This window comes from Colossoma macropomum, unplaced genomic scaffold (assembly GCF_904425465.1).
Source record: "Colossoma macropomum unplaced genomic scaffold, Colossoma_macropomum, whole genome shotgun sequence".
Lineage (NCBI taxonomy): Eukaryota > Metazoa > Chordata > Actinopteri > Characiformes > Serrasalmidae > Colossoma > Colossoma macropomum.
Window position 1 is genome coordinate 41,248,273 of NW_023494805.1, and position 17,653 is coordinate 41,265,925.

Sequence of the window (17,653 nt, forward strand, 5' to 3'; positions counted from 1 at the left end):
TCTGTTGCATTCAGCTCTGCCAGTAAACGCTCAAAGAATGCACTACAAATACTGAGAGAAATCAATTCCATCTGGTGTAAAACATTGCCAGAGTGCCCTGGCAGCACCTCCCAGGTCTCGGTGGAGCATTAGCAATCCTCTACATGTCTTTGAATTCTCCCATGATTCAATGTCCTGCTTCTTTGAGTTTTCTCAAGCTCTTTAGACCTTGCAGATATGCATTCCCTTCCTTTGAGAAGCTTGTAAAGACTCAAAACGTCGTGCTCAGCACAAAGCAGGCCATGCTGCTGGACCTTTGGCCTCCTTTGGCTAATGGAGAACATCAGCAATAGAGTTGTATAAGTCTGTTTTACCAGTTGTTCTAAACGTGCGTAATGAAATGTTTACGATGTAAACAACGTGGTTTGGTGTGAAATGATAAGTTTCTCTAGAATGGAGCATTTCACACCACAGTTCTTTACTGAGTCAGAACCGTTCACACTGGTGGTGATAGGAACCAGACGCCCACCTCTAAAAAACTCCCTCACAGAAAGTTACTACATGAAATGGTTATGTATTCACTGAGATATTGTATTGCGCTTGTTTGGAGAAGGTTAAAGGTTAGTTATGAGACAAAATCGTCCCCAAAAAACATAACTCTGATTTCTTTACAGTGGTGGTGATCTAAGTTAGGACTTAACAATATGACAATATTCATCATTATCATGATAAATAACATCACAGTATGTCACTCTGTGCTTTTCTAATCAGGTCATGGATATCGTCAGTACTATGACACTTCCTTAATGCATGTGTGGTTAAAAGAGATCGTAATTAGTCCTGTTTGATTTGATTTGATGTGAAATGTTGAACACAAATTTTTGCATTTATAGTTCTTGATAGTATTTTTTCAACGTGGCTTTACTTTGTCTTTTTTAACTAAGCAGATGTGACAAAAAACATTGACCTTTCATGTATATCTAAAAGGAAGCAGGATTTGCAATGTCTACGATGCAAATATAGCCATTTTATTTACTGTCCAAAACCACCAGTGAACCTACACAAGTTTTATATGGAATGTTGATGATAAAATAGTGGAAAATCTGAAAAAGTAATATGTTTTCTTAGGGGCTTTTTAGCCTCCAGTGCCCTGAATGCATTTTAAAAATACATTTTAGGAAAAAAAAAACTCAAAATTAGCGTAAAACAAAGTCTCAGACATCTGGCAGTGAATTCATAACCATGTTATGTAATAACTTGCTATGTGGGAGCTTTTAGAGGTGGACGTCTGGTTCCTATCACCACCACTGTGAACAATTTTGACTCAGTAAGTTTCTCTAGAACGGAGCGTTTCACACCAAACAGCTCTGAATGACTCTGTTTACATCTTAATCCTTTAATTATGTAGAAATTTGGAAACATTAGAAAGTAGAATTAGAATTAGAAATTCCCCTTTAGTTCCGCTGTACAGAAATGATATAGCTGTGTTTGACTGTGTAGTTGGTGTTGAGGCCTGCCTGCTGGTCTGTTGCTGTTAGGACAGTGCCATTTAGCCTCTGTTCACCCTCCAGCAGTCTATTTTTGTAGGTCAAACTTTATTAAAATAGATGGCCTAGTCACAGCCCTGCAGAGGAGCAGGCGCCTACAGTAGGCTGTGTGGAGTGCTCTGAGCTGTACTGTAAGAGAGACTGGCTCAGGTCCTGATTTGGAACAGGACTGACCCCGACCCTCTCAGCTGACTCAGGCAGCACGGACCACAAGCTTTCTCTAAGGGGAAACCAGGAGAGTGTTTCAGTCACCTGACTTCTTAGGTGAGCTGCTGATGTTTATGAGGGACGTTTTACATGTTTCTGTCTTATGTTTTTGTTTCTGAGCAATACTTTAGGTCAGGGGTCGCAACCCAAATGGTAAGAAGAGCCAATTTGTCCTTTGAACAAACAAAACAAACCACCTTGGGAGCCACAACATTTTATGTCTGTTTTTTTGGTGTAACGCAGGACTGACGAACCAGGACTGACGCTTGTGGATATAAAACAAACCATGAGGTTGATTAAAAGGCTATTATTGACCAAATTGACCAAATGGACAGAGTTTACACCAAACCAGGTCAAAAACCGGAACAGCAAAACATGATACGTGGGAGGGAAGGCAATAACTGAAGCAGATAAACAAGCGAGGCTTGAAACCAATGAGCCAATACGCAGGTAATCTTAGCCAAAAGGGGAAATCCGAGAGTCGGCAGCGAGAAACAAAACAAGGTCATAACAGGATATCTAGCAAAACAGGAGAACGGCTCGGGACACGCTGACAAGACAGGCAGTACTTCGTAAAGACGGAGTGAAACAGGTGATATCAGTACTCAGGTGACTGGGATCTGCTGGTTGATGGGTGATTGGTTGGTGGAGTTACATGACAAACTGAGGCATCTTGGGAATTGGAGTTGGTAAGACATTGTGAGTCACACTGAGAACCGGGAAGCGTGACTATTGAAGTAACATTTCACCATCTTGGCTGTAAATCTGTCTCAGTGTGTGCTGATGTTCTGGTATAGACTAAAAATATAATATAAATGAAAACACAGACTTGCTTTGCTCTGCTTTAAGCTTTAGCTCAGCTACAGCTGCTTTTCTCGCATCTCCAGCAGGAAACTTTTCCGCAAAAGTAGAACAGTTTCTTGTAAAAGTCTCTCAATGTTCGACTTTTCGAATTCGAACTTTCCCATTCCACCTTAAATGGTGCCTGAGGCCCAAAACGGGGCAGTCAAAGAGCCGCATGTGGCTCCGGAGCTGCACGTTGCCAACCACATTCTAGGTCATCAGTTCTCAAACAGGTCCTCTGGGCAACCTACACATTTAAAAAAGATGGTTCCTCAAAGGTTTTTTAGTGAAGAAAATGGTTCTATATAGAACTCTTTGCATGATTAAATGGTTCTTTGCATCATCAAAACGTTCTTCAGACTGATGGAGAATGTGCTGTAGACGGTTCTGTATAGAACCTTTTTGAAAAGGGCTCTGTATAGCACCAAAAAAGGTACTTCTATTGTAAAAAGCTTGACACTGTAACAATAGCAGAACCTTTTTCATCAGTCTGAAGACCACTGACGATGCAAAGTATCGTTTAATCATGCAAAGGGTTCTTTGAGTGTTCATGGTTCTACATAGAACCATTTTCTTTACTGAAGAACCCTTGAAGAGTCATCTTTTTTAAGAGTGTAGATTGTGCACATTCTTGCTTAAGCTGAACTCAAACTCGGTGTGATGCATCGAAGAATCTGTTATTTTTCCCACCCGTATTTACATCGTATGTGTTTATATACGCAGCCGTCATGGCTGCCCTGCCTCACCAACTGCTGAAGAAGAAATACAGTGAGTGTCAGTTTTAGACACTGTTCCTCGGACGTTACTGCATATATCAGTTCACATCAGTCAACATCTAGACTCTTTCTCAGAGTGTAACTCAGGCTCAGGACACGTCGTCATGGCTGCGGTTCAAAAATCTGGAGCTGGAGGTGTTGAACTTTCCTGAAGAGTGGAAACGGCCACTGCCGACATATCAGGGTGTGGGCAGAGGTGGAGGACCACCTTTCCCGGAAGGCACCGTGGCGTTACGATCGTTGTTGCCTGGTACATCGAGTGCCACTTTAGACACCGTCGACCTTCTAATGATCATCATCAGAACTCTCTGACACTGGTGTTACACAACGTAAGAGCAACTCAGCCAGATCAGCTATTTTTACACCAACCAGTGTTCACACTTAGTGCAGCAGAGTTCCAGAGAAAAGGAAAGATGAGATTTCAGCGGGAGTTGCTGGTTTAGGAGACGAATAGGCCTGCCTCCAGGATCTCTACGCTCAGCCTAACGTAGTCAGGGCCCGCCAGCCTGCGCACAGTTCTATTACACACCTCTATAACCTAAGAATAGCTCAGCCAGTTTGCATTGCTGTCCGTGTAGTTACTGAGTAATAAGCCTTAGTATGTAGTAAGGCTGAGATTTTAAGGGGTTAAAGTGACAAAGGACCCAAATTGACCCAAAAGATTCAGGATGGTTTATTAGCTTATTATAGTTTATTTGTGGTATCAGTTGATCGGCTCATAGTAGCTTTAATTAGCTTTAATTGACTAATCGTAGTTATAGTGAACCGATTAATCGACATCACAGTGAGCTGATTAATCGATTAAATGAAGCCACATCAAACATATTAATCGAAGTCATAATGAACCGATTTATCTTTGTGGCTTCAATTAATCTGTTCATTAGTGCTTCGAATAATCGATTAATCGGTTCATTTTGGTGTTAATCAGCTCGTAATAGCTTTAATTCATCTTTTCATTATGTCATTGGTTAATTGACTAATCGTAGTTATAGTCAACCGATTAATCGACATCACAGTGAGCTGATTAATCGATTAAATGAAGCCACATCAAACATATTAATCGAAGTCATAATGGACCGATTTATCTTTGTGGCTTCAATTAATCTGTTCATTAGTGCTTCGAATAATCGATTAATCGGTTAATTTCAGTGTCAATTAATCAGCTCATAATAGCTTAGTTCCTTATGTCATTGGTTAATCGATTAAGCAAAGTTATAGTAAACTGATTAATTGACATCACAATGAGCTGATTAATCAATAAATTGAAACCACATCAAGCATATTAATCAAAGTCATAATGCACCAATTTATCATTGTGGTTTCAATTAATCTTTTTATTAGTACTTAGAATAGTCGATTAATCGGTTCTTTGTGGGGTTGATTAGTCGGTTCATTTGTGGCGTCATTTGATCAGCTCATAATAGCTTCGATTAATCTTTTCGTTATGTTATTGATTAATTGATTCATCGACATCACAATGAGCTGATTAGTCGATTAATTGGAACATATTAATGAAAGTCACAATGAACGAATTAACCAATTATGGAAATCATTGTTACTTGCAGATCTAGATTGCAATATCATTGTGCATCCCTAGGAATAATACCTTATAATCAAATTAAGAGCAGTGGAAGGGCCAGGTCTGGTAAATAAACACAAGCGCAGAATTTTACACAGAAGAAACGGTAGTAGTTCAGAGCAGCTTAGCGCCGAGTGCTGGCCTGGCCGGCTTATCTGCTCCTGTGGAATGTGTAGCAGCGGCAAGGCTAAAATAAGAAGTTAACACGGTGACACACCAAACAGGCCACGGCCAGCTGGCAGAATGAAGCTAAATGTCAGGAGATAGCAGGGATTCCAGAGAGGCGCAGACCTTTCACACTCAGCACAGCGCGGTTCTCATAACTAGTTTTCTTCTAATATACCGATATATACTTTCAGCAGGAGAACCGAGACCACTCTGAGGGAACCGCGTCAGCTGTCGTCTCTGAGATCCTGAGATTGTTTAAAGGTCCTTTTCATGGAAACCTGAATTTTCCCCCCCTGTCTCGGAATACAAAAACATGTGATGTTCACACTTAAAAAAGGTGGTTCTTTAAGGGTTCTATATGGAACTGTGAACAGTCAGAGAACCCTTTGCATGATTAATGGTTCTTTGCATTATGAAAGAGTTCTTCAGATTGATGGAGAGCATGTTTTACATGGTTCTACATAGAGCCTTTTTAAAAAAGGCTTCTGTATAGCACCAAAAAGGGTTCTTGACAAGGCTTGACATCGTAATAATAGAAGAACCCTTTTTAGGTGCTATATAGAACACTTTTCAAAAAGATTCTAGAAAGAACCATCTCCATCAATCTGAAGAACCATTTAGCGAAGAACCCTGTAATCATGAAAGAGGTTCTTTGAGTGTTCGTGTAGTATGTAAACATGGATTAAAAGTGAACACATCCTCTACAGGGAAAAAACTTCTGTACATTTTAATACACAATTAATATTGATTTGCTGAATTCATCAAATTGGGGGAAATATAAAACATAAATTTTGACTTGTGCAAAAGTTATGGCACTTTATGTGTGGATGGTTATACCAGTGCAGTGGCTAAATAAAGGCGAAACGATGAAAAGTGATCATGTGGCACATGAAAGAGAACAAAAGAATAAGAATTTGCGTAATATTGGGGCTTATTAAGTTAGCACAGTATTCAGTAACATCAAGTTTAGCTAAAACGGTCATTTTTTAATGATTGGTAATGCAGACACAGTTGTAGGTACTGCAGAGTGTTTAAGAGCCACTGACCAGTCAGTACCACAACACATTTTTGACCCATTTACATAATAAGGTAAGCATGTGTCCTGGTTTGATAGTTGAATTATGTGTGGATTCTGGATTTATGTAAGGAACTGCAGACACTCTCAGAAATAAAGGTACTAATCTGTCACTGGGTCAGTTCCCCTCTCATCACTGGGGTGGAACCCTCAAGGGTTCATCTCAGTACCTTTAGTCAGGGAACATAACTGAACCATAATCCACTGAAATGATATGTTCTAAGCTGTACTGACTCCACACACCCCGTCTCGTCTCCAGGCTTTTATTCTACTGTTCTGTTTTAAAACATTCGGTTATGAAAAGGTACAAATACGAACTTTTCACCTGGAAAAACTTATTTAAGGTTCACAATCAGACCTTAAAACCACTGTTGTACCTTTAAGGGAACATTTACACTGTTTGTACCTTGATGAACGGAAAATGTACCTGCACTGTACCTTTGTTTCTAACAGTGTATTTAAACCTGTTTACAATTACGGTTTGTCTTCTGTCCTGTATTTCTGTAAGTATTGTGACCTTTGCCTTGCTTTAACCCCCTAAATGGCCCAAAGTTTATTACACACTTCAATAACCTAAGAATTACTCATCCGGTTTGCAATGGAGTCCCTGTAGTTACTGAATAATGTAGTAAGTGTGGGATTTTAAGCTGTTAAGTACGTTAAAGGACACTTTGTTTACCTCTTAACCGTTTAACTGTGCAGAAAATTTGAACAATGTGTTCCTCTTAAAGCCGGGCAGCAGGTCAGCCATGTTTTCCGTGCTCTGTTCTATATGTGAAGGCGGTCAGTGGTGTAACTGTGTCCTCAGGGTGAGTACAGTAATATGTCAGTAGGGCAGCTATGTCAGCGGGGGGTGAGAAGGTCATGTGTCAGCCGGTGCCGGGGGCGGCGTTTGTGACGACTGTCATGTGATCTGCACTTGTTTTCTGTGATATTTCCAGTGCAGAGGGCTGGAAGGAGGAGTCTTGTTTATTTACATCAGCATCACTGATCTGCTGCACTCAGTGCTGAGCTGAGCTGCCCTCAGTGATCAGCTCCTCTGTCTGTGCTTACATGCAGATTTTTGCCGATCCAATTGAATTCATTCCGATTACAGATTCAGACTGAGGTGTTTATTCTCACTCTGCTCAACAATCTGATGAAAATCTCTGTTTACATGCTCACCACAAGTAATCCGATCCAAAATTACACAGATATATAAAGAACCGCTTAGTGTAGACGTTACCATGACAACCAGCATCATGTGAGTCCAGTCAGAGTGAGATGAGCAGCAGTGAGCAGTGCTTGTGTTTTTAATTGCTTTAAAATGATGTCAGACTCAGGAAAACGTCCTTCACATGTCCTTATTAAAGAAGGCCGAGAGGAAGACGTCGTGTTCTGAGACACATAAGCTGGACGTCCGTCCCACCGTCGTCTTTTAAAGATCAGAGCATAAACTTCGTCTCCTCTGCAGACCAGTTTCTGCTCCGCCATGTTGAACGGTATAAACTTTCACTATGACGCGACGAACATGATCAGAACGGACTTAAACTTTCCGATAGGGAATGTAATCAGATACAGGCGTTTACACGGATATTATTCTTCTATTTAACGGATTATTTACAGGATTACCCACCTCGATCAGTCGGATAGAAACTGTATTCCGAATGGCCTCAATCAGACTAGACTATTCAGATTGAGGTGTTTACATGGACGTGTTTTTTCGTGACTGAGCTATTAGTTTTATTAACGGATTATTAAAGGATTATCAGGCTGCACTTTGAGTTTTAATCCAGAAGCCAAAGTCTGACTGGATAAATGAAATCTAAATAAATAAACTAGTTAGTTTATATCGAAGTCGGTGTCGTTTTAAAATTATCATTAGATTTTGGTTTTTGATTTCAGTTTAGTTTCAGTTTATTAGTAACAGTAAACAGTGACATTAAAAGTAACAGTTTTAGGTTTAGTTTTTTTTCCCCCCAATTTTCTCAAAGATGTTTTTGGGGATGCGTGATTATATTGGAATCTCAGTATTGACAGATAACCGCTTATATGTTTAGATTTGACTGATATTTTGTTGTGTGTTTATTAAGACAATGTTCAGGTGGCAGTGGGCTTTTTTGCTGCATATGAACCCCTTAAGAAATAAATGGTAAATTTCTAATCCTGCTAGATGAAAAATGATGATGATTCAGCTCTGGAACCACAATTTCCACATCAGTGCATGCTTAAGGTTTTTCCACTGGATTGCAGTTCTTTACTCTTGCTCTTCTGCAAAGGTCTTTAAATCAGGACCTACCAGTGATTACAAAATCCAGGAGCGGAAAACAGGTCCAAGGTCTGGATTTGAAGAGCCTTTAGGATCTTCTGAATGTAGGAATCAGGTGTACTTGATTTGATTGGTGGAAGTGGGTGAATTTGATCTGAATGGGGGAATCAGGTGGATCCCTGATGTAGCATTTGAAAAAGAATTGCAATAAATGTCAGAAAGAAGAGTTAATAAATACATTATCTCTAAAAAGCTGTATGTTTATACAAAGTTAACAATGTTTTTTGGCCTGTTTGGTGAACAGACAATGCATTTGCTGCCGTTAATCCAGGAATACATTGGAATTATCATAATAATGCCTGATAAGATTAAGATAACACTGAAAAGTGTGAAACTGGATTTCATTAAAAGTAACTGCAGTGCCAGTCTTTGTCCAGTTAGTGTCCACCATGCTGTGCTAGTTAGCTTTTTCTGTGATTCATCATGTCCTGTTTCTCCTTTCTTCCCCTCCGTTTAGCCTCTGGGCTCTCGTCTCCCCCCAGCACACCAACGCAGAGCTCCAGCCCCCCCGTTTTTTCCCTGGACGCCCCCTGCAGTGCTGCGGAGCGGCTGGAGGAAAGACGCGCTCGCTCACTCTCCTCTCCTCCAGACACTGGCCAGCGCTTCAGCTTAGTGTCCAGCTACAGCAAACCCCCAATCTTCACCTCCAGCTCCTCGTCCTCTGCGTTCAGCCCCGCCCCTGCCACACTCAGCCCCGCCTCCTCTACCTTCAGCTCTGCCTCCCATCTGGTGAGTGCATATAACCCTTTTCTGTAATGCTAATGCTAATTTTGGGTAGCACTGCTGTGTAATTATTATGTTACGTTAGCATCAAGCTAACACTTGATTTAGTGGATTTAAAGGAATAATTTAGTGAAAAATTACAATTACATGATTTTTAGTAGATGTTTAGTAGTAACACACACACACACACACACACACACATTATCTAAGCCGCTTATCCTACTGGACAGGTTGCTAGTCCATTGCAGGGCAGATACACAGACATAAACAGTCACACACACATTTAGTAATAATAGAGAATAATTATTATAATAGGCAATATTATTTATTATAAATGGCTGTAGCTTGGCCTCCATGGGCTCTCCCAGGTCTGGCTGTAGATTGGCCTCCATGGGCTCACCCAGGTCTGGCTGTAGATTGGCCTCCATGGGCTCACCCAGGTCTGGCTGAACGTTGGCCTCCATGGGCTCTCCCAGGTCTGGCTGTAGGTTGGCCCCCATGGGCTCTCCCAGGTCTGGCTGTAGGTTGGCTTGCATGGGCTCTCCCAGGTCTGGCTGTAGGTTGGCCTCCATGGGCTCTCCCAGGTCTGGCTGTAGGTTGGCTTGCATGGGCTCTCCCAGGTCTGGCTGTGGGTTGGCCTCAGCCAGCCTCCATGGACTCACCCAGGTCTGGCTGAACATTGGACTCCATGGGCTCAACCAGGTCTGGCTGTGGGTTATCCTTCATGGGCTTGCCTAGGTCTTGATGTTCATCAGCCTTCTTGGGCTCATCCAGGGCGTGATGTTCATCAGTCTCTAAGATCTTCTCGTCCTAAGACCAGGCCTCCAGACTTGAAATTAGCTGGCTGTATATCTCTGTCCATGATGCTGACTGTGACAAGTCTGCCTGGTTCACCTCCATTGGCTGATCCAGGCATAGCTATAGCTCAACCTCCATGGGCTCACCAGGTCATGCTGTAGATTGGCATCCATGGGCTTGCCCAGGTCTTGATGTTCATCAGCCTTCTTGGGCTCACCCAGGTCTGGCTGAACGTTGGACTCCATGGGCTCAATCAGGTCTGGCTGTGGGTTGGCCTTCATGGGCTTGCCTAGGTCTTGATGTTCATCAGCCTTCTTGGGCTCATCCAGGCCGTGATGTTCATCAATCTCTAAGATTTTCTTATCCAAGGACAAGGCCTCCAGACTTGAACTTAGCAGGCTGTAGATCTCTGTCCATGACACTGACTTTAACAAGTCTGCCTGGATCATTTATGTTGTCTGGAGAACCTCATTCCGCCACTAATTTTTGAAAGATTTCAAATATTGCTGCTAGCAGAGCTTCAGATTAAACTAATCAGTGTGTTATTCTCTTGAGCGTTCTCTCTAAAAAGATCTGCACAGGGCCAGTGATGTAGATTAGAATGTGGTGTAAGCTCTGTGATATCGTAAAGAATTTTCATGTACCGTAGTTCCGATGGATTGGAACGTTCTGAAGGACCGTGGATTGACCGATGATATCACGGTTGCACTGCTACCAGTTTGGTAGGCAACATCAGGTTCATTCAGCAGTGCTGTGGCTGTTTGTGATAATAAAGCCATAACCGATCCAGCAAATGCAGTAAAACGTGTTTTTTATATCACTTTTTAAATCCAATTGTAAAACATGTTAAGGGACACCGTGTTAGATCAGCCAGTGAGACATGCTGCTCATTAGCTGCTCATTAAACATCTCTAAGAGAAAGTTTGAGGCATTTGTTGATTAAGAAGCAATTGTTGAGGTACGTTGATGCTATATTGAGGAACACTGCAAAAATGTATATCTTAAAAAGAGAAATCATTTGAACATCTAAATAGTCTAAATATCTAATATTTCTCTTTTTAAGATAGTTGTACAAATATTATAAGATTATATTACATATTATATAAATTATAACTTATTTCTAGATGTTTTTTACTTGTTTAAAGTAATTCTATGAAGTAAAATTATCTCACTATATAGGCAGATCATTGTGCTTGTTTCAATTGAGTTTCATGAGTTTATTATTTAAGAGCTTTGGCAGTTTTGGAGAAACGCAGGTTATACAGATCCAGTCCACCTGTCTAGGTAAAGCGTCTAGCTAAATCATTTTCATCTGTTTTGCTTGGTTTTTTTATCCACCTGCAGGGCTGTATCTGCAGTATATGGTTGTTGTAGTGTAGTGGGTAACTTCTACGCTGTAGACTGGGGTTCAGTGCCCCGCCTGGGTAACCACCCTACACTATACCAATAAGAGTCCTTGGGCAAGACTCCCAACACTACCTTCGCCTACCTGTGTAAATTGATTAAATTATAAGTCGCTCTGGATAAGAGTTTTTTTTTTTTTAAGTTCAAATCGTTTTTGTGGTTGTTAATAAAGGTTCACTCTTTTAAAAATAAATAAATACCTGTCCAAAAAACGTAAAATTGAACGATCAGTACTCGTTTTTTTTTAAAAGGTAAATAACGCATATGTATAGCTTATTGTAACACTGACACTGTTCATTTACAGTAACAGAATGTAAATTCACAAAATGAGCACCTTTATTTCACAGACATTTGCCTTTATTTTATTGGTTGTTAATGTGATTATTGTAGTAAAATTCTGTATTTCAAAAAACTACTTGAACTAATAAAACTGTTTAGGCAGTTTTTTTAAGGAATTAAATGAGCGTTATTTTATAGGCTTTTACCGTCTGAGAAATCATGCTTTTACTGTTGATTAACGGGTAATTAACGAGACTTAGTGCGTTTGCATGCACTTAATAATCTGATAGCTGCAGAAAATCAGATTTTGTCAGTAATGCGATCAATGCATTTACATGCACTTGATTAATCAGATAACAAGGAAACTCCGAGGCTACATGAGATCATCTAGAAGATGAAGAATATTTAAACCCTTCATTTTGTCAAGCATGTATTTGGTTTCAGAGTCGCTCCAAAAACGTTTTGCTGCGTCTCGCAGCGACGCTGCTCACTTATTTCTGGTACCACTGTCTGTTTTCGCACATGCACAGACTGAGAAATCTGAAAGAAATCAGAGTAAGAGTTCAGAGTTCACACTAAAATCCAGCTCTCTTTATCGGATTTCTTAATCAGATTTCCAGATCTAAGAAATCTGAAAATACTGTTTACATGACCATTCGAATATTCAGATAACTGCAGAAATCTGATTATGATCGGATTATTGAGTGCATGTAAACATACTCAGTGTAGCACTACTAAGTGAGGAGAATAAAAACAGGCCAATTTATGCTGAGTGTGCACTGCTGCACGTCGCCCTGTAAAACCTGAAATGATCATTTAAAAATCAGAGGTGTCTGGTTTCACTCACAGCCTCAAAAAGAAGAAAGTTTAGGCTTCAAATAATCTCTAAATCAACATACTATATATACAATAAACTGATGATTACAATAGAAAAAAATTCACTCACATCCTCAGAAACACATGCTTCACAAAGTTTAGACTGAGTCCTCTTTCAATCATTAGATTCATCCGCTCGGGGAAGGGGGCCAAAGCACAACTCGCATTATAAAATGTACTTCTTCATGCTGTGTGCAGTTACACATTTCCACCAGAGAGGTCTCCAAATCCCCAAATCTTACATAGTGCTGCTTTAAGTATCATGATAGGATGTTTTTTGCCCCTGGATCAGTGTGATACCATATCAGCTTGAAGAAGCCCAGTAGTTCAACATCAATACATTTGATTAGCACCGGCTGCTCAGGGTGACAATTCAAATCGCCTGGACAATAACGCTAAACATGTGGAGAGAGAATTGAATTATCGTCAGCAGCTTCTCTTCTCTGTAAATTTGTTTCTGACAAGCCTCCATGAACACGAGCCGGAGAGCATTTCCTTACACAGCTCCTACTTTTTACATACACCGATCAGGCATAACATTATGAGCACCTCCTTCTTTCTGTGCTCATTGTCCATTTTATCAGCTCCACTTACTATATAGGTGCACTTTGTAGTTCTACAGTTACAGACTGTAGTCCCCCTAAACTCCAGCAGCACTGCTGTGTCTGATCCACTCAGACCAGCGCAACACACACTAACACACCACCACCACGTCAGTGTTACTGTAGTGCTGAGAATGACCCACCACCCAAATAGTACCTGCTCTGTGAGGGTCCATGGGGGTCCTGACCACTGAAGAACAGGGTAACAAAGTATCAGAGAAACAGATGGACTACAGTCTGTAACTGTAGAACTACAAAGTGCTCCTATATAGTAAGTGGAGCTGATAAAATGGACAATGAGCGTAGAAACAAGGAGGTGGTCAGAATGTTATGCCTGATCTGTGTATATTTGAATTAATGTGCTTATGAATTAGAAATATTTTTTTTTTTTTCTGAGCTTCACTTATAAGGTTTCTTTGTTTTTTTTTGTACCAGAAACACGCTTAATTTATTACTGGATGACCGTTTTCCGCCCTCTTTGTATCTCTTAGTATTAAATAGGGTGTTTTTCTTACTGTGCCTTTAAGACTGATGTATGTAAATGAGCTCTGCTCTGATTGGCTGTCCTGCATTGTGCATCATTCAAAAAGCAGTCCAGGCTGAAACACTCCTTATAACTTCAATGTGAGTGGGCGGAGCTACACTGCTGTAGATGGGTTAGGCAAATGTGTAAATGTGTTGGTTTTTGTGACATCACAAAAACTCAATTCAAGCAATGTTTTTCTCAATATTGGCTCTTAAACGCAGACCTTTGATTTGAGAGACGGGAATCAAAGTCGCCCCTTTTCAGGCGTCTTTGCTCTTTAAACAAGGCTGGTGGTTTAAGATCAAAGGCTTGTCCCGGCCGAGTGGGCATGTCCTCTGTGAATGTTTGACCTGCTGTGTGGAGTATGTGCCACATGTGGAGTTGCAAGGACAAATTCAGGAGTGAGAGAACTTCACAAGGTAACCTGCTCTCTGCCCTTGAGCTCTGCTGGCCTTTAGCGTGGTCAGCAGAGCGCGTTCAGGAGGAGGAAGGTGCTGTTTTATTAGGTTCTCAGCGTTACGCTGCTGAGCTGGAGGTCGGCTCACTCTCCTGTATGTTTCCTCTGGTGGTTTAATATCCTGCCTTTCTTTTCTCTCACAGTCCTGCAGTGTAGCTGAAGGCATGCTGGAGAAACTTGAACTCGACGATGAAGGTGAGTGACTGAAAACAAAAATAGAGTGACGCTGACGTGTAGAAACCTCTTATCTCCATTTGACTTACCGTGGGTTACATTTTCATGATGAACTGACCAATCGAAACGGTCCAAAATGACTTCCTTTCATTCCAAGTTAATAATGTTTTTCCTTCTCCTGTGAAGTCGGTAACTTGGAGATACGAGGTTTTGTTCCAGCAGCAACTATATGCAATAATTTAAATCAGATGAAGGGACTTCCCAAAAAAAAAAGAACCCTGTTTTGTAAGATTCCTGCCTTTTTTACTCTTTTCTATCCTGTTAAATGAGTTATTATGAAGGACTTTGTCGTGATGGTCAGTTTAAAATGTTCTCATCTGTCCTTCCAGCGTCAGAGGAGCCAGACTGTGATATGTACGTGCGCTTTATGAAGTCCCACAAGTGCTATGACCTCATTCCCACCAGTTCAAAGCTAGTGGTCTTTGATACCACACTGCAGGTACTAGTCCATTTGTTTCCTCTGCGTCAAAGGTCAAATCACATTGTAAGTGTAAATAACTGAAAAACATCCTCTACAGACACATTTTAGTGCACAGTCACTGTCTGTTTTACTGAATTTAACATAAAACATACAACGTGAGGAGTGCCATAAGTTTTGCACATTCCATATGTTAATTCAGTAAATAAACAGTAACTGTTTTTACTGTTTATTTGCTGAATTTCACTTCCTATAAAAAGTGGCTTGTGTGAAAGTTGTGACACATTTTATATTTTATGTTTTATTTCTTTTGACCAACATGTTAAACTCAGCAAATAAACAGAAATTGTGAAAGAAAGAAAAAGTGTGAGTTTTATTACGCAGCTGTTTTCCCCACAGCTTGATAAATCACAACACTCAATGCGACTCTACAGTGATCTTGAAAAATAGCTTGAAAAATTTTGGTAACACTTCCTGTGAATGTCACGTTTGTAAGAATCTATAAACACATTTATAACATGTTACAATGCATTCATAAGGCATTATAAATATGGTTATAAAAATGCATTACACTGAATCACACTTTATAGACATGTTTATTATACATTATGAATTGTTATTATAATACATTATAAGTAGTGTTAATAACATGTTATGCTGTCAGTGCCAAAGAAGTCAGTCCCAGCTTGGAGAGTTAAAGACAAATACATTTATTTACACCCTGGATGCTCCAAAGTGGCTGTCCAGCCTAGAATTACTGCTACAATGTGCTTTTCTTACCCAGCGCTCTCACTTTAAATGTTACATTACATCACAGCAAACCAAATACCCATGAGCCCCTGAGTTATGAGTCATGAATGTGTTTGTGTTTATGTGTTTGAGTGTGTTTATAATGCGTTCATAAGGCATTATAAACATGGTTATAAATCTTTATAAAAATTAATTACACTTAATTACACTTCATACACTCTAACATCACTACACTAATGCTAATTTCTGCTAGCATTCTATTGGATACGCAGTGTTAAGTTAGCGCCAAGCTAACGGTGGTGTACATTGACTTTCCCACATTGGGTAAAACACTGTTGGCAGCTAATATGGTTTATTATACATTATATAATAAAAAAAGTCCTGAATATTCAGATGCTCCAGACAGGCTGTCCAGCCTAGAGTTACTGCTACAGTGAGCTTTTCTCACCCATCAGCCCCTCCCCTGAACCCCCTCTGACATCACACTGAGCGTGAAGTCACTGTGGAGAGAAGGCCTGGAGAGGGAGAGGCGAGATAGTAGAGTGCTGTCATTGTAATTTGTTCCCTCACTGGTTCTACATCAAGCGCTAGAACCCTTCAATCTGTAACATCACTACATTACACTACAGTAATGCTAATTTCAGCTAGCATTCTGTTGGATATGCAGTGTTAAGTTAGTGCCAAGCTAACGGTGGTTCACAAAACTTATATTTAGCAACTTTATTTTAAAAGTCATTCAAAAGAGCTTTTATCTTAACATATTTAACAAAACCTGCTCACTACAGGATAATCAGGTCCATTTTGAGGCCGATTTGCTCCTCCGGACATCCTCAGAAGGTCTCCAGATATCGGGGTGATCCGAAACAATGATCCTCCCAGATTATTCCGTGGTGGTGTTGGGCGTCTATAATCCAGTCTTTACTCCTCCAATCCACTCCTAGCGCAGTCCGGGCCCTGATTGTGAACCGTAAACAGTAAACGTGTTCAGTACGTACGACTCAGAATCCTGTTGTGTGTAGAAGCTGATTCCCTGGTGAGAAATGCGACGTTGACGTCATGAAAGATCATCAACCAATGAGAAACAAGCTGAATGCTTTTTCTGTGCAGAAGGCAACGCACCACCAGCATAGCAGTAACCTCGTTGTCATCCGCCGTGTTAGTTTAGACCTAAAGTCACGTTAGTTTGCAAGAAATCTCGCGATCTGTAAGTGTGTGATGATTCATTCAGGGCAGATCGTGTAGTGTGGAGACTTTGATGGCTAACAGCGATCAGGGACAAACAAATTCGGTGAAAAGTGTCGTTATGTGTGTGTGGAGTCTCTCGTTTTCAACATCAGTTGGGTTTTTTAAAGTCCTGTAGCGTTGGACAGGCATTAAGACGCTCAATGTTTCTGCCAATAATGGCAGACGGCAGTGAGGCAGTGAGGTCACTGATATATGGCACAAAAATCCATGAGCCTGATTGGTTAAATTCAAACTGACAAACCAATCAAATGTAAAGTATTGTTTATTATTTGTGTTGTGATTCATGCTTGTTAAATGTCTATTTTTTATTATTTATATAAGCAGGAGAGATGATGCATTTATATCAAAAATACGTGTGAGGGACAGATCTGGGTTTTATACAGTGATGGGCTAGTAAGAGTTAAACATGGTCATTTTTTGGCTCTAATGTGAAAGTAAGAGTGGTCATATCTGGCCAATCACATGTGTAATTAGTGAGAAACCAGCCAAACCAAATGGAACAGATTAAATGTCACAAAAACTCTGATTTGAACTTTAGAAAACAGCACCAAGTGTGGAAACCGCACCATCTGGTGGGTGAGGACGGAAATGCATTTTGGTGAAGTATTAGTCTAACAAGGGCTTAAGATATTAATAATAATAAAATGAAAGCTTTTGTTCCAAAAATGCTGTGTATCCATTTGGGGCAATTTTGAATTTTTGAAAAGAATAACATTATGCATAATTCATATGCATATAATGAATATTCATGTATGCATATATATAAACATTCCCCACATCATGGACTCCAGAGTCACAATTGCTTAAGAGCTGCTTCAGAAACTGAATCTCTCACAGCATAAACTGCACTGGCTTATTA

The 17,653-nt window shown here is 40.4% G+C and overlaps 1 protein-coding gene across 4 annotated transcripts in view; it reads left to right on the plus strand.

The window, feature by feature from the left end:
* prkag2b (protein kinase, AMP-activated, gamma 2 non-catalytic subunit b) overlaps nucleotides 1-17,653 on the plus strand; it is a 70,073-nt gene that overhangs the window by 40,740 nt on the left and 11,680 nt on the right. For 2 of the 4 annotated variants that reach the window (XM_036596222.1, XM_036596223.1), the window contains 3 exons: nucleotides 8,940-9,211; nucleotides 14,291-14,342; nucleotides 14,711-14,820. In XM_036596222.1, coding sequence (XP_036452115.1) covers nucleotides 8,940-9,211; nucleotides 14,291-14,342; nucleotides 14,711-14,820 — 434 coding nt within the window. Of the gene's footprint in view, nucleotides 1-8,939; nucleotides 9,212-14,055; nucleotides 14,110-14,146; nucleotides 14,182-14,290; nucleotides 14,343-14,710; nucleotides 14,821-17,653 lie in introns of those variants that run through there. The other 2 variants (XM_036596224.1, XM_036596226.1) reach the window with 2 other exon arrangements.